The following is a 26,384-nucleotide window of genomic DNA, read 5'->3' on the forward strand; positions in this document are numbered from 1 at the left end:
TGAGCAAGTGCTCGTGTTGGATAGTATTTGAGTTGCCCAGTCGTAGTCCTGCCATTATTGGCTAATTGCAAGAGAGTTTGAAGTACAGAACATTTTTTTTATTTTCTTCCCTTTTTACCTTGATGTATCCCAATGATCTGTAGGGGAATGAGTTTGTGCCAGTTAGTTGACATTTTAAAAGTCAGCGCACCATGTTGTTCAGACTCTTTGCTTAAATGCAAGTAATTTGAAAGGCTATTTTGGTTGAGATGAGATTCGATTGCCTTTTTACTGTTGTGGTACATTTGAACATCCTCGTCCCAGGGCAAACTGCACATAATATTGTATCGAAAGTGAAAGAAATTGTGCTTATATATTCAAAGTTGCTTTTGAGATTGTTTAAAGCATTTTATTGGCAGGAGGGAACTAGCTAACACCTTAATGGTCTGTAATATAGTTGATCCGGGAGTGCTTGATGCTGATATTTGACACTAAAATGGGAAAATATTCCAGATCCCAGTACAGACATCCCTCATTTTCACAAAAAATCACCTACAGGTATTGCAGCTGTTAGAATGCAGATTTGACTGAGTTACAGAACAAGCAGCTGGAATTAATTTTGTTCTTAGATTTGTCAAAGCAGAAATTATATGTTTTGAGGAACCAAAAACTTCTTTACCCATTCAGGCCAGAACAGTACTCCATTTCTACAGCATTCATTTAAGCCCACAGATCCATCAACAAATGACACGCAAGTAGAGATCCTACATTTTGTTAAATGCTGTTAGGGAAGCATGAAGAAAGAATTGGATTCAATCTATTTAACCAACATCAGCTACATAGTGGAAAATGGCAAATTGGCAAAACAGTGATTTAATGACTTTGTGCATATTTACAACAGTATTAAAATATCAGAGGAAATGAACAGCAGTCAGCACGTTCATTTAAACAGCAATCAATTTAAACTGCATATTGGCTGACTGATTCATTCAAATTACTGGATTCTTAAAACTTCAAATAATCTTGAGTAATTGAATAGTCGCATCGGGATTAGAAAGTAGTGATTGCAAAAGTAATTCAGACATCTAATAGTTATGCTATTCTTAAGGGCAGTTAGGAATGAGCAATAATTGCTGGCCTTGCTTCAGTATTTGTAAAGGTAGCAGCTCCTGGTGACAGTCTGAATGATGCATGGGCAAGTTTGAAATGTCCCAGCTGCATTGTTCCTGCTAATCTGCATGCATGTGCAGCCGCCCAGAAGGAACTGTGCACATCTTGTTCTTTGTTAAATATCATGCAAGCAAATTTAAAGGTATCTTGCACTGAAAAATATTAGCCTCACACATAAATGATATTTTAAAGGGAATGTTGCCCGGCTGTGTAAGATGTAGATATCCCACCTTGAAAACTTTCCAAATTTACTTTGACCTTTCAGTTTTGAAATAATCTGATGTCTTATAAAGGCTATCAATTTTTTGACCATGTGGCTCCCAAAGATTATAACATTTGAAGCAAAGACTGTAGTGTGTATTGAAAGCTTCTTGTAATCAGTTATTAACTGGTAACTTGCGGGGTTATTCATGGTGTAAGACCTCAACAATCATCAGCTTCATCAATGATCTTCCCTCCAACATAAGTGGGGATAGTTGTTGATTATTGTAAATTGTTCAGTACCATCCGCAACTTCTCAGAAACTAAAGCCGTCTGTGCCCGCATGTGGCAAGACCGGATAACGTTCAGCCTAAGTGGCAAGTAATATTCCCACCAAACAACTGGCAGGAAATGACCATCTCCAACAAGAGAGAATCTAACCTCCCCTTGACTTTCAACTGCATTACCGTCGCTGAATCCCCCACCATCACCATCCTGGGGATTATCATGATCATTAAGCAGAAATGTAAATGATCAGCCATATAAATACTGTGGCTACAAGAGCAGGCCAGAGGCTGGAAATTCTGCAGGGAGGAACTCACCTCCTGACTCCCTAAAGCCTGTCCACCATCTACAAAGCACAAGTCAGGAGTGTGTTGGAATATTCTCCACTTGCTTGGATAGGTGCAGCTCCAACAACACTCAAGAAGCTCAACACCATCCAAGACAAACCAGCCTGCATGATTGATACCCCATCCACCACCTTAAACATTCACTTCTCCCTCCACCAATGCACAGTGGCAACTGTGTACCATCTACAAGATGCAGTTCAACAACTCGCCAAGGCCCCTTCAACAGCGCCTGCCAAGCCCGCAACCTCTACCACCTAGAGGAACTAGGGCAGCAGATGCATGGGAACACCACCACCTGCATGTTCTCCTCCAAGTCACGCACCATCCTGACTTGAAAATATATCACCGTTCCTCCACTGTCACTGGATCAAAATCCTGAAATTCCCTCCCTAACAGCACTGAGAGTGTCCCTTCACCACGTGGACTGCAGCAGTTCAAGAGGCAGCTCACCACCACCTTCTCGAGGGCGATTAGGAATGTACAATATATGCTGGCCTTTCCAGCGATGCCCACATACCATAAGCGAATAAAGTTTTTAGTGAAAACATTTTATATTCTTTGTGTAATCTGTTGCATGTGTTTTCACTAGTGAGTATTAGTGTCTTTCTGTTGCGCATGATATTATTTGCTGAATAATCTTGTCCCAAGCTTTTAATAAATAGGAAATATTTTAAATCTACATTTTCTCTACAGTACAACTGAAAAAGTCATATAACAGAAAATACACAATTTGAATATTTAGTGTAACTGAAGTCGTGTATTCTGAAAAAGAACTGTTCTTGGAGGAAATATTTAGAAAGTTTGATGTTTTTCTGGAAGTTCATATTTGTCTAGGTTCTTTCTACCATAATATTGAAAAAATGTTCTCCAAAGCAGCAAGACCAGATTTTGTTTTTGTCTTAAGTTTCTGGTAGATCAAACTACAATGATTGTTTTTTGGTTCACTGCTAAGGAAATCTTTGTATACATAATGACTGATGAGCATTGCATTTTTCATTAGTGCCAATGGAGGTTTAAAATCTAGTGATTAGATGTGGTTTGTATTTTTTTAAATAAATGTCTTTTGGAGCAGAACAGTGCGTTGAAAAAATATTAGCATCATGTGATGTAACTCAGTGAGTTAGGATAACATAATGGCCCATATTTTGCGGTCAGCGACAAAGGGAAGGTGCTTACCACCGACCTTGAAGAAAGCTGCTCACAGATTTAGAAGGAGTGCTGATTTTTCCTGATCTGATGTGACTTTCAATCTGGAGCCATCTGTAACAGATCTGTGCATCCAACAACAGTGACACCATCAAGCAGGCTAAGCAGCCAAAGCAAACCAGGAGGTAAAAAGCATGGATTATAATTCACTTCGTAATTGTTTTACAGAAAGCAAAATGAAGATTTGGATACATACATGGGATTAAGAGTGAAACTGAAATACAAGCTTTTAAGAAAAAAGTATTCTAGAAATCATGGAGTTGAGGGAATGACACTCCACTCTTATAAAATTAGTTTCTCAAACCAGAGATGTTCAGTAATTGACTAATACACCATTAATAACTCTGTACACTTCATTCAACAAGGTTTTTACAGCAATAGTGTGTTTTTAAAAAAAATTGACTTTTGCATCAAATCATTGATTCTGTGTTGATTGCATCTGCAAAGATTGCAACAGCGCACCCTGTGGAGTAGTAGAATATCACTGACAGCAACTTCCGTATTTCTGTGTTTAACTGTGGGTGTGCAGGTCCCAGAAGTGCTGTCAGTTTTACACAGTAATGGCGAGAGCTGACAGTTTCACCGTCGTTACAACCACAAATTACAGGCCAATGCATTGTCGATCTATGAACTGAGTCAAATGTTACTTAATATTCCACTTCAACTGAATACTGGAATATAATATAGATTGTGAATAATCGATAAAGGTTACTAGTTTTTTTTTAAGACTGACTAAATAATTGATCATAACACTTAGCTTTGAATTATTTTTGAAAAAACTTAACATAGAATGTATTTTTTTTCTTGAAGGTTCAACCATACAGTGATGTGCAGCTGTCTCCAAAACTAAGGACCAGTCAAATGAAGCAAGCCACTGATGTATTTTTTACCAGAAAACCTAATGTCAGAAGTACAAATCTTGAGAATAACTTAGCTAGTCTGACAAACTCTGGTAAGATGTTTGAGATTTGTTGGTATTATGCTAAGACACGAGGGGACAATAGATGATTTGTAAATGTTACCACTCCTGCACTTTTACTTTCTGGCTCATTATTTCCACAGTACTTGGTTTCATTACTTTGTCCCCACATTTATAACAGAACTTCTTTATCCACCAACCAATCTCTGTCTTCCTGAATAATTGCCTGAATTTTCAACAAAAAGCCTTGCATGAAACATTACCTTGTTATACAGACCGCTAACACCAATCTTCTGTCTGATATGGATCAGCTCTCGCCCAATGTAGATTAAATTCAAAAGATTAAGTTCATCTTATTTGTCTGGTACAGCTCTTCATTTTGGTGTCTAGGATGTGTAAGATTTAGCCTAGAACATGCTTCAGGACAACGAGCCTGCTGAGCAGCATATACTAAAGTTAGGGGGTCATGAGTGGTGGAAATTGGTCTATAATATGGGAACATCCCAATAGGTATTGTATAATTTCCATTTGTTTTATAATAGTGCAAGCAATTATATTTATTGTTTTAATTATCTTGACTTAATCATATGATGCAGCGATTGTCATGGCAAATGTATAACTATCAATTAGCATCTTTGATTAAGTAATGAGGGGTTAGAAATTCTATAGGGTCTATAAGGATTTAGAAACTGATGTCTTTCGCTACCTACTTTACCATCATGCCATATGCAGTCAGATATACTTAATTTAAACCTAAAAACAACTGTTGATGCACTGAGAGAACACAAACACTTTTGTAACTTTTTTAATTGCTTCGGGAGGTCACCATCAGATAAGGAAGTGCTAGTATCTGTGATTACCTGAAACAATGGGAAAAACAACTGGTAAACATTATAAGTCTGACTGAGACATCTCGTGTTATTGCAATACCTAAAATGAAATAAAGGTTAACTCGATCAAGCAGCCAATTTAGTAAGTATGCAGTATAAGCAGTGCTGGGAAGGTGCTAACCTCCTCCTTCTTGGGCAGTCCCTCAGGAACGAGGATGACTTTCTTTCACTTTCGGGTTGTGGGTCCTTAGGTGACAGAATAGTACAACTCTGGATCCACACAATCTGCCACAGGTGGGGCAGGTGGTGTTTGGTAAGGGAGAAAATGGGGTACTCGAATTTCCGAATGCTCCTCGCTAACCAGTGACAGCTATGGTGTGGTTGGGAGTCACGTGACTGAAAGAGTTATAAGAACACAGATGAAACAGCTTCTAATTGTGGAGGTTGCAATGCCACAGTGGAAGGGGCAAGCTAGACTGTGCATTGTACCCAGAGGAGGAACGGGGTAATACCGTTTTACGTCTCTCTAAATTACTGCTTGAATACCGAAATGCATTTATACTTGTGTTTGAAACAAAGGAATCTTATATGCAATTTGGTGTCCACTCGGAATCGATTACAAGTGGCGAGTCGGGCTGGAGGTGGCAAACAGCAGCCGGTGTTTTGAGTAGAACAAGCCTGTAGAATGTAGGTTAGCAGTTAGGTGGCAGATGCAGAGAAATGTGAACTGTGGGGTTTGGGGGGGGTGGGGAAAAATCATGAAAGGAAATATGCCCTAAACTCACTACCTCACAGTACTGTGGGAGCACTTTCACCGCACAGACAGCAGCAATTTAAGAAGGCGGCTCACCATCACCTTCTCAAGGGAAATTAGGGATGGGCAATAAATGTTGGCCTTGTCAGCGATGCCCACATGCCTTGAAAGAAAATAGAAGTTTTATTTCATGCACAATGTGAAAATAAAATTTCAAACTTCAAGTAAATTTTGCCCAAAGTTTAAATTGTTAATGCTGGTTGAGACACTTATAGTGCAATTGGAATATACCTTTGTGGGATTCATAAACAGCACTTTTAAGGAAAAAAATCAGATGGACCAATGCATGCATCAGGACAAGACTTGGGAAATCTCAGCTCAATCAACCGTTCAAAGTCTTGCCAAATAACAGGTTGGGAGAGCTGCCACAGTCAATCAGTGTCCTGACATAATCATAATTGCCGATACATGTTTATTAGGAGTTGTCAGTTGTGCTCCCAAACAGCACCTACTCACTCATAACCTCACCAAGACTCAGAACCATTAGGCTCCAGACCTCATCATGGCCATGATCCAAATAGGGATGCAAGAGGTTAATGGCAGTCGAGAGCTGACAGTACCTGCCTTCATTATCAAAGCAGCATTCAACCAAGTATGGTCCCAAGAAGCCCTAGCAAAACTGATCTCAGTGGAGATCAAAGGGAAAACCTTCAGTGGCCGGAGTTACACGTGCTGCAAAGGAACCTGGTCATGGTTGGCAGAAGGCAATTGTTGCAACTCCAGGGTAGCGCTAAAGGGAAGTTCTGTTGGCCCAACTATCTTCTTTTATTTCATCAATGACTTTTCCTCAATGTCAGGTGTAATGCTGCTCACTGATGAGTCTACAGTGTTCAGCTCCATTCACAACACCTCCTGTAATGAAGCTGCCCATCCCAACCTACTGCCGGGCTTGAATAACACCTGTGTTTGTACTGAAAAACAGCAGGTAACATTGGCATCTCTTCTTAACTTGCACATTGTGATCCCCGGTTAATGTCTTGGGACTCACTATTGACCAGCCATATCAGAATCATGGTTACATCAGTAGGGCAGAGGCTGGGTACTCTGCGATGAGGTGCTCACCTTTTGACCTTTCTATCCATCTATTCAAGTCAGGAGTGTTATGGAATGCTCACCATTTATCTGGATGGGCGCAGTCGTAAAAATACACAAAGCTTGGCACCCACTAGGGTAAAGCAGTATATATGATCTGCAGTATATATGATCTACAGCATGCACAGCAATAATTCACAAAGGTTACTTCAACAGTACTCACTCCACTGTGGCCCTCTGTCACTAGAATGGCAATAGCAGCAATGTCTGAATGTCATCACGTGTCAGTCGCACACTATCCTGACTTGAACATGTATTGCTGTTCCTTCATAGAGTCAGAGCTATACAGCACAGAAATGGGCCTTTTAGCTCACTGTGTCCGCGCCAGCCATCAAGCCTATCTATTCTCATTCCATTTTCCGGCACTTGGCCCGTAGCCTTGTGTGCTATGGCATTTCAAGTGCTCAACTAAACCACCCCTTCAGACAGTATGTTCCATCACTGCATCAATATCCTAGAGTCTCTACGTAATATCATTGGGACGTAATATCATTGGGACCTAATAGCTGCAGTGGGGTAAAGAGAAGGTGCACCATCATCTATGGATTGTCAAGAAAAGAACTTTATTGTAGCTCTTAAATTTTTTACTTTTCTGATGAATGGAAACTTTATGTAATAGTCTGCTACTGAAAGATACCATTCTTGGTTGTGTGTGAATAAGATAACTTTCACAGTATGCCATGGTCTGTGTGGTACCTCACTAACCATCATTTCCTCTTTCGGCTGTGCATTTCTATACTTCTGGCATACATTTCACTTTGTTTCTTTGTCTTTTTAGATGTCTATCCAGTACACAGCTGATTAGAGCCAACATCTTAAGACCAAAAAATTGCATTTGTTGACTTGCTGCACTATTCCTGAAAATGGCTGGTCATGATGCAAGTAATGTTGAAAGTACAGTGGAGTCCTAACCAAATAAAATTTAGTGGACAATATAAAGTTGATTAAAGTAATGATCTTGAGCTAAGTAGCAAGAGTGAGGTTTTAAAAGTTGTATCTCTGAAGCATTTTATTATTCAAATCTGTTATATGAAAGCTGCTGAGTGAAAATATTGATTATGACTTGAATATCCTAATGCCGGGTGAAACCCTAGATAAAAGGCTGAAGATCAATTAGACGCCAACATTGTATCCGGAGGAATTTTTTTTTTAGTTATTGACTTTTCAACAGACTGAACACTGCTCGACTGGATTAAGTAAACAGGAGAAGTTAGAAATATTGCAGGGCATAACATAAAATAGTTGAATAAATTCTGAAGATATTTTCTCTGACCTTGATTTACATAATGGAAGCAATAAATTTAAAGGCTCTGGAGAAGTCAGAACTGACTTTGCTATGGAAATGCTTTGTTTGGCTAAGGGACCTGTCATTGTTGCTACAGAAACCTTTTTACTATTGGTTCAATGTATAGCAGAAAGATCAATTGAGCAGAATTTTCGGTGCTTCGTTAGTTTCTTGTTACAATACCACCATTATGGCACCAACCTCTTTTTTTCCTGTGGTGCTTGACCAATAACCTTATGACTCAGGTAGTCCCACAAAACCAAGCTGACACTATGAAACAAAATTATTTTAAAATATTTTTCTTGTGCGCAGTGAGTATATGCTGCAGGAGGTAATAGAATATGAAATGTATTTCTACAAATGAACCAAAAACAAAGTAACTTTTATTTTGCACACTGGCAGTGATTTTCCTGAGAAGAACCTTTCACTCTTGCATATCATTTAGTCATATTTTGGGTATGTGCTTTGTAGTATAGTGCTAAAAGTATTTTACATTTTGTCTAAAATGAGAATGTGTAACTAATATGCAGAGAGTAAAAGATATGTGGTGTTTTGGAAGCCAAAACAATAATGTTGCGTTCTGGTGATAACACAAATCATTACAATTAAAATTAGCCCTCCTGAGCTCCTTTATGTACCTGGAGATTGTGTTGTATTTTTATTGTAATACACCTAGTTCTAATTTTTGTGTGCTTGAAGTTTGTTTCTTGTTACCACCCAAGTTTTCTTTGTATCTTGCCATAGAGCAAAAGGGTCTGTTACTATAAGGTGTTTTTAACTCGTCCAGATAATATTTGGCGCCATCTTAAAATTAGTGAAGTTAAAGCTAACATCGCTGTCTAGTCCCATAATTTTACAGTATTACCTAACAATTGTAAGATTATTTTACCATTGTTCCTTTATACTTTGTAACTGAAACATTATAAAATATTATAAGTGCAGTAATTCCACTAAATTCTTTTACTGATACAAGTTGTGGTAATCTTAAAACAGTTGTGGTAGCAGTTTAAGAGGCCTAAGTTTTATTGTGAATTGTGATGTCACCAAAACACAGTTTATTGTCTTGGCTTTCCAAAGTCCCATACATCTTTTATTCTCTGCACGTTAGTTGAATGCAAACAATTTAGACAAAATGTAATGTTTTAGCACCAAATACCTCAGTGCATAAACAAACAATGATTAAATAGTATGCAAGAATGAAAGGTGTTCGTCTCATGAAAAAAACATATTGCCACTGTACAAAATAAAAGTCATCTACAGTTTGATTTTGGTTCATTTGTAGAAATAAATTGCACGTTCTCTTATTTACCAATTAATTGGAAGCAACAGAACACCTTGTCTGCATTATATTTCCTGTTTAGACTTTTGCTTAGAACTATGACTGTTTTGAATCCTGAGATGGAGATAGTAATTGCATAAAGTTTGTGGTGTATGCTTTTAGACAAAGTTGTAACTGGTTGCTCACCAAACAGTGCTTGCTTCCACGCTCATAGAAAGTAGCTCTCTGCTTCCCTTAACTCTGAGACCATATCAGTATGCCAGTGGTCAGAGGCTAAGAATCCTGCGGCGAGTAACTCCCTGACTCTCCAGTTGCCTGGATGGGCGCAACAACACTCAAGAAGCTCGACACCATCCAGGACAAAGCAACCTGCTTGATTGGCACCCCATCTGCAAACATTCACTTCCTTCCACCACCGACGCACAGTGGCAGCAGCGTATACCATCTACAAGATGCACTGCAGCAGTGCACCAAGGCTCCTTAGACAGTACCTTCCAAACCCGCAACCTCTACCACCTAGAAGGACAAGGGCAGCAGATGCATCGGAACACCACCTGCAGGTGCTGCCCTCCAAGCCACGCACCATCCTGACTTGGAACTATATCGCCGTTCCTTCACTGTTGCTGGGTCAAAATCCTTGAACTCCCTTCCTAACAGGGTGTACCTATCCCACATGGACTGCAGCGGTTCAAGAAGGCAGCTCACCACCATCTCCTCAAGGGCAAGTAGGGATGGGCAATAAATGCTGGCCTAACCAGTGACATCCACATCCCAGGAATAAAAATGTAGTGGTAGTGAGTCAGTTTATATACCAGAGGTATATTTTGTTAATGGATGCTGCTGCCTTTATGATTGAAGCATTCTTTTCAAATCACTGATCTTGAGGGTTTGAATTCGCTGTGCACAATTACAGTAGTCTATAGGACAGTTTAATGATTTCTATGCTTTTAGTTTAATATGGTTTTATTATTTTTGTGATCTTTGTGAAGGAAAAGAAAGACTTGCATTTATATAGAGCCTTTCAAGACCACCGGACGTCTCAGCGCTTTGCACCCAATGAAGTACTTTTTTGAAGCGATGTAATGTAGGAAACGCAGCAGCCAATTTGTGTACAGCAAGCTCTCATAAACAGCAATGTGATAATGACCAGATAATGTTTTTGTTTTGTTTATTGAGGGATAATAAATATTGGCCAGGAGCCTGCGTTTAACTACCCTGCTTTTCTTCGAAATAGCGCCGTGGCATCTTTTATGACCACCTGAGAGGACACACAGTGCTACAGTTTAATGTCTCATCCAAAAGGCAGCATGTCTGACAGTGCAACACTCCCTCAGTACTGCACTGGAGTGTTGACCTTGATTTTTGTGTTCAAGCCATGGAACCTTGTGAATCAGCGGCCAGATGGCTGACATATTTTTATCGATTGCCTGGCCATACACTTGAATAGGGCATCCTATTTTAATGCAATTCTTGGTTAACCAAAAAAAAAGATAACTCATGGATTGTAGTGTACTGTATAGCAAGTGATCCTCATTTTTGTCAGTATTGTGTGGAAATCAGAGCTCTGTTTTGCTCGAAGCCATAAAACTCTACTATAACTTGGTATTAAATTTTAGAAGGACCAATATATTGTGAATTTAAAATGTACTTAATAGCTGTATTCTTAATTGTACCCTGTAAGATGATTCACAAATCTGTTCAGAGGTGGCATTTTTGTGGAGGCTGGGTGGGAGAAGTAGTTGGCCAACCTAGTTTCATCAGAAACTCCATGTGCCTTTGAAATGTTAAGTGCACATGAAATACTGACTTCATTGGACACTAGTGGGGTGATGTGAAAGCCAAGCTATTTGACAGGCAAAAGGAAATAAAACCAACAATCAAGGAGCAGCTGTTTGCAATCTCTCAAACTGAATGGTGAAAACATATTTACATGCTGAATGGAAAAGGACTGATTTTATCTGAGTGTTCTTCAAAGAAGCCAAACTTCTCTTCAAAGCAATCCTATCTAGACAGCAATCTTACAATGTTTAGTTCTCAGATCCTTGTTTGCCTGCTGCACCTACTTTTGGAGTATTGGGTGGAGCTTCAATACCCATGTTATACTCATAAACTTAGTTAAATTATTTTGAAAAGAACATAAGTTTGGACTTGGTAATTTTTGTGGCAGTTTAAATACTATGTACGTTGAGTATTGTATTGCTGGCTATTTGCTTTTTTTGGTCTTATTTAGAGAATTTGAATTACGCAAGAATTATAATATTGTAAATAAATGTGACTATTGGTTTTAGCCTGAACAACCAATCTGACAGTGTGGTGGTTGCTGCATTTTGGAGTTGACAGGGATGGAGAGTGGAGTGCAAAAAGTCCTGTAGTATCCCACTTCATGGCATGCATATGTTTGCAATCTTCACATAGTGAGAAATCTTTTGCTTATAGAGACTGTTCTTTGCTGTGGACAAGAATAAAGAGTTGGGAGAGCCTGAACTGTTAATTTTTTTAAAAATTCCATATAAGTGGAACAATACCCATCATCGGTCAGTCATGGTTCAATGTACACTCTTGTTATGTGAATTTTCCTCCCATTTTCCAAATCTCGTTTGTCTGGCAGTTCAGATCCTGGCTTCGAACCTCCAAATGTTACGGCCACGTGATGTGACGTGGGGGTTCCCCATTTGCAATTTCCCATCTGACTACAGCGAGTGTATTTGTGTTAAGAGTTTAGCCCTTTGGTGTTTTATTTTTCAAGTAAACGGGCAGTGACAGGTTTTCTTTTTAATTGTTTATTGGTTAATATGCCTTATCCCGAAATTGTCACAACCACATCTACTCATGCATTCACTTGCACATACACACAAGAAACAGATAGAGAAGGGAAAGAGGAAGTGGTTTTTAGTGGAGGAGAAAGGTTACAATAAACCTGTTTAATTCTCTTGAGAGTTGAGTTCTAGATGGTTGCAGGCCTGATATGATTGTAGATTGCTCTTTTAATTGAAGGTTCTGTTGAAGATGATGGGTCACTTCCAACTCTCTCTGCTATGTAATGCCGATGTTGGATTTTTTTTCAGTAGGGCATGTGCTTTCTGACTTGCTGGAATGAGCTGTTACGAGTAGCTTCACCTTCTGTCTAGCTCTCTTGCTGTCGCTTTTTAAGGTAAAACTGTGTCACCTCTCACCTCCTGTTAGGAGACATTCTGGTTTCTTCCCCATGATGATTGCACAATGGCCCAGGACGTGGCTACTTCACACCTCCTTTGTTTTATAGGATCATAGGAAATAGGAGTTGGAGTAGGCCATTTGGCCGGTCGAGCCTGCTCTGTCATTCAAGCTGATCAACCATCTCTATGCCATTTTCCCCCCACTGTCCCCATATCCCTTGATGTCGTTAGTATCCAGAAATCTATCGATTTCTGTCTTGAAAATGCTCCATGATTGAGCTTCCACAGCCCTCTAAAGAAGACATTCAATTCTGGAATTTTTTTTGGATAGGTGTAAGATTGGTGTCATGAACACCTTTTGGCTTTGAAAATTTGCCCTTTGTCTTTGTCAGACTGTTTGGATGCACAAAAGGTCAATCCCCTTTTTCTTTGGCCATTTTGGACTATTGTTCACTTCTAAAAATAAAGATTCATTTTTTAAAGACAGTCTTTTTTCATAACTCTTCAGAGTTAGTTCGTGAATATTGTATCATAGCACAGCTGTGCATGACCACATACAGTATAAAAACAAAAATAGAAAGACCTCTTTAGCACTTTTCAAGATGCCCCAAAGTGCTTCGCATGCAATGCAGTACTTTTGAAGTGATGGCTATTGTAACTTAGGCAAGCACAGCAAGCAATTTGCAGAGGGGTTATGATTAATTTGTACAAGATCAAAATTAGGTCAAAGTTAGCGTGTGCAGCTTTTGAAAGAAAGAACTTTGAACCTTTGTGTGTTCACCCTCTAGATGCACCAGCTTAATACCAGGGGTAAGAAACTAGTTATGATTGTTTTCAGATACAGGAACTATTTCCACTAAAGCAGCAAAGGCTGAGGACATTTATTAGAGTTTTTAAAATTATGAAACATTTGACAGGAAATAGGGGAAGAGTATTTCCTTGGGTTGATGAGTCAATGACGACGGTCATCAATTCAGAATTGTCAGATTGCACAGAAGGTTATGTAAGATTTAGAACCTTCCTTATAATTTGTTCTTGGACCAGACAGTAAGAACTCAAGCAAGGAGACACATGATGTAGTGATATCAGGATGATTTAAGACTAAAAGCAAAACTTAACAAATCCAAGGCAGTTGATGTCCTTGTCCAGGTGGCCTTTACTTTCCGACAGCTCGTGACTTCTCTTGTCTTTCCCTTTGTCATCATCAAATCTGTGCACCGAACCTCTCCAGGTCTGTTCTTTTATTCTTCGTAGCCAGTGGCTCCTCCTGTGTACTGATTGGTTCATACATATCGCTGTTTCAGTTGGTCCTGCCATTTCGTTTGTCAGTGCTTCCATTTGTGCTATAATCATGATCACATGTACAATGTGTCCTTGGTGCACAAACAGTCCGTTATAACCTTGAGGTCCATTAGATCATACAGTTCCAGCGAGACCCATCCTGCCTTTCTGTTACATTTTAATCATAACTTGTTACACAGTTTTCGTATCTGTTCTTTTCTTTCCCTTTTATCTGTTTTAGTCCGCATCACAATATAATTCCGTTTGACACTCAAACTGTATAGGCAGCATTTTTTTTTCCAGTAAGGTATACAGCTGAAATGAACTCTTCATTTACCAAAAGCTTATACAAAACATACATATGAAAGTACATAAAACTCATAATACAAAAGAGATAAAAAGGCCAGCAAAATGACTATCAACATTTCTTACAGTTCGGAGAAATTTCTTTACACAGAGGGCTGTTTGTGTATGGAATGTTTTGCCACAAGGAATAGTTAAGGCAGAGACTGTTGCATCTTTTAAGGTAATTTGGATTATTATTTAAAATCATAGAAAATTTACTGTGCAGAATAGGCCATTTGGCCCATGTCTGTGCTGGCTGAAAAAGAGCTACTTTCCAGTTGTTCTGTTCCGTGTAGATTACAGCACTTGAAACAAAGGAAGATGAAGGGCTGTAGTTGAGAGAAGAGGAGTGGAATTAGTTTTAGATTGATCTAATAAAGAGCCAGCATAGACATGGTGGGTCAAGTAGCTTCCTTCTGTGCTGTAAACTGATACAGTTCTATAATGGACCCTCTAGTTTTGCATGTTTTTTTCTCCATTAGAAGAGGTGACCGTTTTTTATGGTCCCACGTTATAGTGTTACCCTAAGAATGGGAGACAATTTAAGGCAATCTGTTCCTGATCTTTTTCAATCCATAATTGAGGTGTTTTGCCTTGTCTGAACTCAAAGCAGCAAAAACATTGGCAAAACCAAAAAGTTCAAAATGATCACACTCTTCACTGTTGGGATGGCGACTTCTGGGAATTGACTATTGCAAAAATATGCACAGAAATCATCCACAGAATTTCTCTTCTCCCTTAACATCCCTCCTGCCCCCAGCTCTACATGCATGCAAGGAGTCTACCATATTTGGCCAGCTAGCTAATGAGCATATTCTTCCCAGGATCATAGGGACAGGAGGAGGTCATTCAACCTGTCAAGCCTGTTCCGCCATTTAGTGAGGTCATGAAAGAAACTAAGAGTACTGTCCAAATTTTCATTCATTTGACTCCAATAATAAATTGACTAGTTTTCATATAAGGCTTTTAGAACATTCTTATCACCTGGATTACATACAGCTCACTATCACAATTAGGACTGATGGCAGAACAGGATTCTTAAGGGGAATGCTATAACAGCAAAATTATTTTCCAAGTACTGTCCTAAATCTTTTTTTGTTAAGACTTTCTTCATCTATAGAAACTGAACAGTCATTTAAAAAAAAAATCCAATGTTCTGTAGTGTCAAACCACTACAGTTCATGCCTTCAATAATTCGCGTAATTATGGTCTTAAATGGCTGGGAATACATTTGCGCAATCAATTGATGCATGATCTGTGGCTATCTTTTTTTTCAGAATCTTCTTGAAGGAACCTTTAGCAAGGGAGATCAGGGAATATAGTGAGGCAAGAAAATCATGAAGGTCTGTTGGTGGACCTATCAAAAATAATTGGTAGTTGTTGTTGGCACTCAAGTTGGGAGTAATTCCTAAACATGTGCTTAGTTGTTCTGCAGGACAGGATTTTTCCCATTAAGAGGAGTTTTTCTATTATGTTTTATCACATCTTCCTGATAGTCCATTGATTGAAAGAAACAGACCTTCCTATTGCAGAAAATACGGAAGTATGGGGTTGAAGGTGATTTAGAGCTTTGGATCAGAAATTGGCTAGCTGAAAGAAGACAGAGGGTGGTGGTTGATGGCAAATGTTCATCCTGGAGTTTAGTTACTAGTGGTGTACCGCAAGGATCTGTTTTGGGGCCACTGCTGTTTGTCATTTTTATAAATGACCTGGAAGAGGGTGTAGAAGGGTGGGTTAGTAAATTTGCGGATGACACTAAGGTCGGTGGAGTTGTGGATAGTGCCGAAGGATGTTGTAGGGTACAGAGGGACATAGATAGGCTGCAGAGCTGGGCTGAGAGATGGCAAATGGAGTTTAATGCGGAAAAGTGCGAGGTGATTCACTTTGGAAGGAGTAACAGGAATGCAGAGTACTGGGCTAATGGGAAGATTCTTGGTAGTGTAGATGAACAGAGAGATCTTGGTGTCCAGGTGCATAAATCCCTGAAGGTTGCTACCCAGGTTAATAGGGCTGTTAAGAAGGCATATGGTGTGTTAGCTTTTATTAGTAGGGGGATCGAGTTTCGGAGCCACGAGGTCATGCTGCAGCTGTACAAAACTCTGGTGAGACCGCACCTGGAGTATTGCGTGCAGTTCTGGTCACCGCATTATAGGAAGGATGTGGAAGCTATGGAAAGGGTGCAGAGGAGATTTACTAGGATGTTGCCTGGTATGGAGGGAAGGTCTTACGAGGAAAGGCTGAGGGACTTGAGGTTGTTTTCGTTGGAGAGAAGGAGGAGGAGAGGTGACTTAATAGAGACATATAAGATAATCAGAGGGTTAGATAGGGTGGATGGTGAGAGTCTTTTTCCTCGGATGGTGATGGCAAACACAAGGGGACATAGCTTTAAGTTGAGGGGTGATAGATATAGGACAGATGTGAGAGGTAGTTTCTTTACTCAGAGTAGTAGGGGCGTGGAACGCCCTGCCTGCAACAGTAGTAGACTCGCCAACTTTAAGGGCATTTAAGTGGTCATTGGATAGACATATGGATGAAAATGGAATAGTGTAGGTCAGATGGTTTCACAGGTCGGCGCAACATCGAGGGCCGAAGGGCCTGTACTGCGCTGTAATGTTCTAATTCTAATTCTATTGAGAATTGTCCAGTGAAAGTAGAATTAACATTTGTTGCCTTAATCATATCAAATCATCATGGTGAAAAAGAATTATATGCTACATTGACAATAGCAGCATGGGTATTCTGGGCAAGACCAGGCTTGATTTCTAGCTGCAGTGTATTGTCTTATAGGTGGATTTACCCTGTGATTTAAATGGATGATGATGTTGAGTTAGTTACAGTATTAATAGTTAGCCTGTACTTTAGCCAGCCCTGTACATAAGTTATTTGAAAGTACAATTATGTGGTCTTTAATTGTACAATATAATTCTGAATAAGTGTTGCTATGTTATTGGTATGGGTTTATGTTGAAACATTAAAGTTTAAGCCACTATTAATTTAATGTGTTTAAAAATATGTTCTGAAATCAGTGCTATGATTCAGTGGATGCAGTGAAAACAAAAATTAATGTTCTCATTACAATGTATGTTGACTTAAAGACAATTAGAATGTACATACGATAGTAGAGAAAGAAGATGGAGGTAATTTGTTGAGAGAATTGCAGTATAAATAACCAGTAGCACCAAAGAACATTTAATTGAACCAGTTTTAGACAAACCTCAAATTTTTATGATGCAAGTTGAAAGGTTAAATAAAAGCTGTGCTAAACATATGAACAAGAATAGGTTATTCAGCCCCTCAGGCCAGTTAGATCATGGTTGATCTGTACCTCAAATTAGTTTACCCACCTTTGTTCTACATCCCTTGATAACCTTGCCTAATAAAAATCATATCAATCTCAGTCTTGAAAATTTCAATTTTAGGAGAGTGAGTTCAAGATTCCCAACACACTTTTGTGTGGAAAAAAATGCTTTCTGATTTTAATCCTAAATGGCGCGGCATTAAATTTAAGATTATGTCCCCTTGTTCTGGATTCCTCCCCCAGAAAAAATAGTTATCCTGTATCTACTGAATCACTTTTGTTACTTTAAACACCTTATTTAGATCATCCCACAACTGTCTAAACTCAAGGGAATAGAAGCCAGGTTATGCAACTTGTCCTCGTAACTGAACTCTTTAAGCCCTGATATTCTGGTGTATATGCCCAAAACTAAACGCAGTACTCCAGATGGGGTCTGATGTAAACTCTGTGTAACTAAAGCATTCCTTTCTGACTTTTGAATTTTAATTCCCTTGAGATCCAGGCCAAAATTCCACTATCTCTTTGAGTCATTAATCCAGTCAGTCCCATTCCTCCACTCTATCCCTGTAGCCTGCAAGTTTATTTCCCACAAGTGTCCATTCAGTTTCCTTTTGAAGTCATTAATCATCTCTGCTTCCACCACCCTCGTAGACAGCGAGTTCCAGACAACTTGCTGTGTAAAAAAAATTCTTTCCCACATTCCCCCTTGCATCTCTTGCCCAAAACCTTAAATTTGTGTCTCCTAGTCCTTGTACCATCAGCTAATGGAAACAACTTTTCTTTGTCTACCTTATCTAAACCTGTCATAATCTTGCACATCTCTATCAAATCATCCCTGAATCTCCTTTGCTCTAAGGAGAATAATACTAGCGTCTCCAATCTAACCTTGTAGCTAAAATCCCTCATCCCTGGAACCGTTCTGGTAAATCTCCACTGCACCTCTTAAGACCCTTGCATCCTTCCTAAAGTGTGGTGACCAGAACTGGATGCAATACTCTAGTTGTGGTCTAACCAGAGCTTTATAAAGGTTCAGCATGATTTCCCTGCTTTTGTATTCAATACCTCTGTTTTTAAATCCCATATGCCTTGCTAACAACTCTCTCATTATGTCCTTCAAGGATGACGATTGGAGCAGAGATAGCTGGTTTGTTGGTTAAAGCCATCATTTTGGGCATTAAAAAAAAAAAAAAATTTATTCCCAAGGATTCTGTAAGAGCGTTCATTTTATAAGCAGGATTTGATGGCCAGCAGCTGCCATATGCAAATTAGGCTTCTAGTTTTATTTGCCAAAGTCTTTCCTTCCTTGGATCTTGTAGGGGGAGGGGGGGCTGCGGGGGGGGGGGGGGGGGTTGACCTTTATTAATGTATTATTAAAGTAGTAACTATTATGTAATATTGAATCTTGGAGTTTAGAAATATTTTTAATTAATTTCAGGATCATTAGTTTTAAATCGGAGTCTCTTGAAGCTTTTGTTTCTAATATTTTGTTCCGTATGAGGATGAATCAATTCTTAGAATGTTAGTTACCTTCCAGGCCATGGTTTTGCCATGTTTAGGATAGAGATTCTAATGGTGCAAGCCATCCTCCAATCCTTGCTGGAAGAGATTACATGAGATTGAGAGAAATAAGGTAAAGAGAATGGTCCAAAAACGTTAGCTGTTGGAACAAGGCTACACAGCTAAGTGGCAAGATGTGGGTGTGTCTTTGATTCTTTGTGTAGCAAATTCTTGATCCAGTTGGGTGCAAGAATATATTGGAGAGTCAACATTATGTTCACAGGGAATATTGATGAACAAGTCTGTCTTGCTTTTAGGAAAAGTTCCAAATAGATGCAAGATGTTTTTCCTGATTTGGAGAAGGTAATGTTAGAACAACGATCACCCTCCATGCCATTCTCCATGACTTCTGATTACAGGATATTTTTTGCAGAAGCTTGATAGTATGTTGGAGTCTTTGTAGCCAGGGAATGATGCATCATGATTGCCTTTTTTTTTAATGGATTCCTAAAAAAGATTTAATTTCAGCAAAAGAAAAATGATTGAGCTTATTTCTGTTGACTAAGGGAAATGGCCCCCATTTTGTTACTGCGGCAAATATGATTTAATCTTAAATATTACAATCTCAACTCACAATGTAAAAGTAGATGTATGTTAATGCTATAGATAATCACTAAAAATAACATTTACTTTCCTTTTTATTACTAGGATTTGGAGAACCACTTCAGTCTCATCATTTAGGCAGGAGGATACCATTTGGCTCCTCCAGAATGTTAAATACACAAAGTCATAGTGTGGACTCTGACCTACAATTTTTGGGAAACGCAAAGCAATTATCACAAGACAAAGGTATCAGTTATTTGTTAATTAACTTAAATTCCTTTGAATATATAGTGTGCTATCCTGATGTAGCTTCCTATCAGTAGTGTGCTACAAGCCAATAACACATCAAGAGGCTAATCTGATGCTGTAAACCATAAAAACAAAGTATTTACTGCCTGCAGAATGGGGTGTCTATAATGTAGGAAATTGTAATGACTTTTGACTAACTTCTGGTTACTCTTTTGACAAAATTGTGTGATTTAAAAAGTAGTGATACAGTAAATTTATTTTACTGCCTAATACAAGGTAGTATCATAACTTTATTGTGCTTTAAGTTACACCTAGTGTAAGTGTCTATAAAGGAGTTTAACATCATAGCTCAGTGAGCTATCTATACCTAGTTTTAGAGCACTGTTTTGCTCCTATAAATAACCATATCTGAACTAGAACAAGTATGCCAAGGCATAGTAATAGAAGAGTTAAGTATGAATCCTATTTTATTTTTTATTTGATAAAGGAGTCAATAAAAAAAAAAGACATGCATTTGTAGGGCTGGATTTTACAGGCCACCCTGAGGCAGGGGTGGGGGGGGGAGGTGGAGGGCCCGTCACCAAGTGATTTTGCCATTGGTGGGATAGGCTAACTGGGATCTTACCAGCAGCAGGGGGTGCCTCTGCCATGTGGGGAGGGCACTTTGGAAAATGAGACGCACTCCCTGTGGGCTTGTGGGTTTGGGGTCCCACCTTCATGGGCAATCTGTGGCCCACAAAGGACCCTGCTGGCAAAACCTTCACCTCCATGGGCTCCCCCTCCACCCTCCCTCTGGACTTCACACCACCCCCTCCCCTCGCCGGGGCCTTCCAGACTTGCCCCAGTGGCCCTGCCTCACTTTCCTGAGGGCTGGAGTTTTAGTGCTGGGCCTGGTTCCAAGTCCTCTGCTCTACCAGTCGTGGCCGCTGATCCAACTGGGTTTCTGGCCCTCAGCTCTTGGAAGCAGGATCCCCGTCTTTAAAGGAACGGAGGTCCCGGTGCTGGAAACCTCCAAAACAACGAATTGCGCCGGGCATGGGGAGTGGTGGGGGTGCGAAAAGGCTGAGGCAGAGCTCCCCCCTTGCCTTTTTGGTCCGACGTTGGGACCCCGCCGCCTCCGCAAGATTCCGGCCTCTAGTGCCTTTCACGATCTCAGCCTTAGAGAGCCTTTTATGATCTCAGGAGGTCCTAAAGCACTTTACAGTACTGAAGCACTTTCTGAAGTATCGTCGCTATTGTAATGTGGGAAATGCAGCAGTCAATTTGTGCACAGCAAGTTCCTACCAATAGCAATGTGATGATGACCAGATAACCTGTTTTTTTTCCCCAATGTTGACTGAGGGATTGGCCAGACTCCAGGGATAATTCCCCTGTCCTTCATAATAGTGCCATGGGATTTTTTTTTAATATTTACCTGAGGGGGCAGACAGGGCCAGGGTTTAATGTCTCATCCAAAAGATGGCATCTCCGACAGCGCAGCACTCCCTCAGTACTACACATGAATGTCAGCCTAGGTGGTTGTTCAGGCCCTGGAGTGGAACTGAAACCCACAGCCTTCTGACTCAGAGGTGAGATTGCTACCAACTGAGCCATGACTAGCATATCTAATAGCAAAATCATGTTGCTACATCACAGCCAGAGCTATTACTTCTCCCACCACACACAAATAAATTCACTCTCTGAACATCGCTTCAGTCGAGCTTTAGAATTGAGTCATAGTTTCACTTGAGTTATTCATTTTATGCATCAGTTTAAATACAAAAATTATAATTGTGTTATTTGAAATGGCCAAGCTGTTAATTTTTATTATGCTGCAGGCAATGTTCCCTTTGCTGTGCGCTGCCCGTTTGTTGCACTGCACACGTTAAAGGGACTGCTTGTGCGTGGCAAGTTCTGGATGGTTGTGAGGTCACGCACCAGTGTAGCTTACAGGGAACAATGGCAGCAGGCCATGAATATATTAGTGTTGTAAGTTTCCTGTGTTTAGGCACTTTATGGCAGTAACATCACATTTAAAAAAGAATAATTGGACCAGGACAGCTCAGTAAATTGAAGATTTCATCCCTCTGCTCCATCTATCACTTGGGTTAGAGAAACAAACTCAATTGTGTCATTTTTTAAAATCTAAATCAAGTTTAAATATACATACTGTACATCTTGAGAAATATTAATGTGATCTACAGTAAGGAGTAGAAGTGTGCTTTTTATAAAGCACATATAATTGAACTACTTTTGGCCTGTGGAATCTTCCTCTTGTATCCTCTCCATGCATGACTTTCTTACATTTCTCATTGTAATGCTTTTTGAGTTCACTTAGGCATTTGCAAAAACTAAATAACTTAAGTGCCTATTTCTTTAGCAGTTCGTTCTAGCTTGGCTCTTTCCAACAAGAACCATGCTTTCTACAATCCTATGGCTATTGAGCCTACACCATTCCCAACTTCCAGCTCCAGCCAAGGGCCTCACTATCTTCCATCTTTTCCATTGCCAACTGGAACAAAGCCAATCACAGCCTCTGTATCTGAAGGGTCCTCAAAGAAATTTCAAGAACAATGTGTAAATTTTTCGAACTCGTGGCCTGCCGAACATTTTGAAGGGGTCTCTAAACCCAGATCTCGGAGGCTGACCAATCAGTTGTCTGAAGATTTGCTCGTTTTTGGTAAGTGCACTTTGAATGTTAAACATTTATTAACATTGTCCATTTTAGTGCTTGTAGGCAATGTTAAAAACATGAGCTTTTTAAAATTCTTTATTCTTGTACACCTCCACCCAACCCCCCGCCCCCAACCACCCCCATGGAATCACAGAATTTTATAACTCCAAAGGTGCTATGCAGTCCATCTGAAAGGACCGGCTACTTACTTTCATTTCTCATACTCATTATTTAAATATTTATCTACTTTCCTTTTAAAAGCTGTTACTTATAATAACCATTATTTCTAGTTGTATATTCCATTAACTAACAACTGTATGTTAACCTTTTTCATTCTCAAGGTGATCTTAAATTTATGCCCTCTACTTACTGACTCTCAAAGTAGTAAAATAATTTTTCCCTGTTTATTGTCTCATGTTGCGAGTGAGGCCTAAAAGTACCTTTTTGCTATGGATTAATAATCTACTTGGAGAAGAATGCTGCTTGCCTTGGATTATTTATTAGTGGTCTCACATGATGTCTATTTCGAATATAATCCATGACTGAGTAATGTAATGCTGCTACCACTGAGTTTTCCCTCTTTTTTAATAAATTTTTGAAAACAGTAATTGCATTTTCAGGGCATATTCAAGCAACCAAGTTCTTTTTAATAGTGAAATAAGAGCACAGACAAAGGTGCTTTGCAGGTCCAACATATAACACTGCAGAATGGTAGGACACCAACTTGTATCAGTGATTTCTCACACTATCAAGTTCCTGATTTCACCTACTACATTGTCAACATGTACAAAACTAAGGCAGGAACTACTCCATTAGCAGAGGGACAGGAAGAGAGAGCTATCACCATGTCTTACTTGTACAGTGTCTCATAACTGGCTGACAGCAACATTGGCAGATACCTAAATTTGCTGTTGATATATACCTTGGGAGGGATCTGTAAGGAGGAAGCAAGTTAATAAAGTATGATTCCTGCTGCTACTAATCATAACTGGGTTGATAAGTGTGTGTGTATCAAGATACATCATCTGACATTTCATAGTGGAAATTATTGCAGTAAGAGTCTCAATCCAGAGTTACCCAATTACTCATTTGGTAAATACATCATGTAGTGTGATACTGATATATCCATACCAGAAAGGCTCCAGATTTTGTTCCAGGTCCGTAATGACTTAATTTATCCCAGTTATTGCAGCAGCATGGACAGTAAACTTAGCCTTGGAGCTGAATGAAGGAAGGGTCAACACAAGGAATAATCAGCCAGAATTCCTGTCTCTGATTGCTGTATACTAGAAAGTGTTTGTGTGTGGAAATGGATTAGGAACATCTTGGTTTGCTGTGATGCATCCTAGAATTATGTTGACCACCAGTACTTCCTATCTGGGCTCAAATGGGGAATGACTTCTTGGAACAATGTATCTAAGTGTTGCTGCCCAGAGAGCCGTGCCACAGCAGGAATCACTGCCTTCAGATTGACACTAGCTAATATCATCTCAGTGTATCGGTTTCCCATTGAATCTATGCAATGGACCAATTCCAATAGAGGAGCTTTGTAATTGAAACATTTTTATTCTTTGCAATATGCTGGATCAGGAAAAGAAAATAACTTTTGCGGGCCGAAAACAACAGCATTTAAGGAAGATCTTAAAAGGAAGAAAGGCCGAGTGGCTTAGGGAGGAAATTACAGAATATGAAACATAGATTGCTGAAGCCACCGCAGTCAGTCATGGAGCAAAGGGGAGGGATAGAGTTCAGCGGGAGGGGTGGTTAGCAGCAGGTGGGTTGGTGAGACGGTGAACAAAACTGAGTTTCCAACTATCTAGTTCAACTTGGGACAGTGGCCAGGCAGGAGGAGAGAGTTTGTAGTGAGGTGTCCAATCTTTGTGGTTAGCTATTAGCCTGGAAATTGGCTCATCCAATGCTAGATTTTGGGCAAGCAGTCTGACAGCACAGAGGCGGTGAAGGGGTCGAGAGGGAGGTTGAGAGTTAAAGCTGGATGTCATCAGTGTACATGTGAAAGTTGACTCCATGTTTGTGGATGATTTCACCAAGTGGCATCACATAATTGAGGAAAAGGTGGGAGTTAAGCTTGGATCCTTGGAGATAACTGAGATAACAAGCCATTGCTAGAGCTTCACTGGCTATAACTGGATAGGAAAGTGTGGAGGCAGGTGAGGGCAGTCCCCATCAAGCTGGTCAACAGAGGGGGAGGTGTTAGAAGAGCTTGGTGCGGTCAATCATGTCAAAAGCTGCAGAGGTTAAGGAAGATTGGGAAGTGTCGAAGTAAACTCAGTTATTTTACTTCATGAAATCCATACAGCAACATTGTCTTTTTTACAAGACTGTGTAGCACTAAGCTGCTTTGCAAGTATTTTATTCATCATAACTACCTGTCTTTATATAAAATAAAAACAGAAAATGCTGGAAATACTCAGCGGGTCAGGCAGCGTCTGTGGAGAAAGTGTTGTGACCGAGGCGGGAGGAGTACACTGTTTGTTCTAGTTCCATTTCTCCAAAGGTCACAACATATATTAAATTTTTCCACTTGCCAATACAGTCAATCATACGCTGTATTTTTCCCAGAATAAAACACAGTAACCAGGTTTCTTTAATGAACAACAAAATTCTCAATTTATTGTAAAACAAGTCTTAATGAAGTAATGCATAAACACACAGATTGAAATTTTCAAGGTCCTTTTTTTTGCCTAGGCCCCCCTCTCTCACGCATACATAGACTGGTTAACGGGAAAAATAAAAGGATTTTTTGTTTAGACTCTGTTACAGACAAAAAAAGCACTTTGGCTGAATACTTGCTCATTCTTGAAGAAACAGCAGATGAGATGTGTTATGTTCCAAACTGGCATACAGTGTACCTCCGAATACACGTAGATGGGTCACTGGCATCTTTTAGAACAGTTCTTTTCAGACGGCATTGAGAATTAATTTAGCAGGCTTTTCTTCAAAGACAGGAGACGAGATGAGTTAACACAGTGGAATTCTCGGTCTTTTAGAGCGGTGTTGGAAAGCTGTGCTGTGTTGCAGTCTTCTCTTTTTCCTTGGGAATTCTCTCTTTCAGATCTTTTAAAGAAATGGAACCGGCTGGGCTAAGCTTGGGTTCTGTCCTTCAGTTTTATTTTTTTAAAACTCCAAACATTTTTAAACCGTTCATTCCCAGCTTAAACAATTCAAAAGTCCATCTTCTGATCTGTCACTTCTCTGGGCACATCTTCCGTAGTTACCAGGGTTTCTGTTCTATTTTTAACTTTTCATATGACAACCAGTAAATGTTGTTGCCAAACCAGTTCTTTCAGTATCCTCTTGATGACCCTCTTGAGGAAAAGGAAGTCCAACATTTCTTCAGTTTGACTATGAATTCCTCAAAATATATTTTTAACAAAAAAACAGAAGCACTTTCACAACTAAAGAAGCAGAGTTAATGCTTCAGATCAGTAACTTTTCATCAGAACTCAGTAGCATTTTTAATGTAATAAAACATCTCAAGGCCATCTCCGGAGCATTATAAGCAAAATTTGACACCGACCCACATAAGACAATATTAGGGCAGATGGCCAAAGCTTGGTCAAAGAGTTAGGTTTTAAGGTGCATCTTAAAGGAGGTAGAGAGGCAGAGAGGTTTAGGAAGGGTATTCCAGAGCTTGACCTTAATTTTCTAATGATGGAGGCCAAGTACTTATGTCTAGATTTTCTGCTCATTACTTAAAACTGCAAAAATAGGTTGCTGTCAGATACAACACCAATCAGAAAATTAGACTCTGGCATTGGAATTTTCAGGAAGACTTTTACTTTTAGGCACTCCTTGTTTGTTTATAAATAAATTTTACAAAGAGAAATTAGACTGTTTTTTACATTAGATTTCTTTTACAGTTTTTTCAGAGATGA

The 26,384-nt window shown here is 39.5% G+C and overlaps 1 protein-coding gene across 3 annotated transcripts in view; it reads left to right on the plus strand.

Annotated features, from left to right (window-relative positions):
* Nucleotides 1–26,384, plus strand: part of LOC137373686 (TOG array regulator of axonemal microtubules protein 1) — a 167,627-nt gene that overhangs the window by 26,820 nt on the left and 114,423 nt on the right. For 2 of the 3 annotated variants that reach the window (XM_068038853.1, XM_068038854.1), the window contains exons 2-4: nt 3,999–4,140; nt 19,692–19,832; nt 22,195–22,494. In XM_068038853.1, the coding sequence (XP_067894954.1) occupies nt 3,999–4,140; nt 19,692–19,832; nt 22,195–22,494 (583 nt within the window). The remainder of the gene's footprint in view (nt 1–3,998; nt 4,141–19,691; nt 19,833–22,194; nt 22,495–26,384) is intronic. The other variant, XM_068038855.1, reaches the window with a different exon arrangement.

Source organism: Heterodontus francisci, chromosome 9 (genome assembly GCF_036365525.1).
Source record: "Heterodontus francisci isolate sHetFra1 chromosome 9, sHetFra1.hap1, whole genome shotgun sequence".
NCBI lineage: Eukaryota > Metazoa > Chordata > Chondrichthyes > Heterodontiformes > Heterodontidae > Heterodontus > Heterodontus francisci.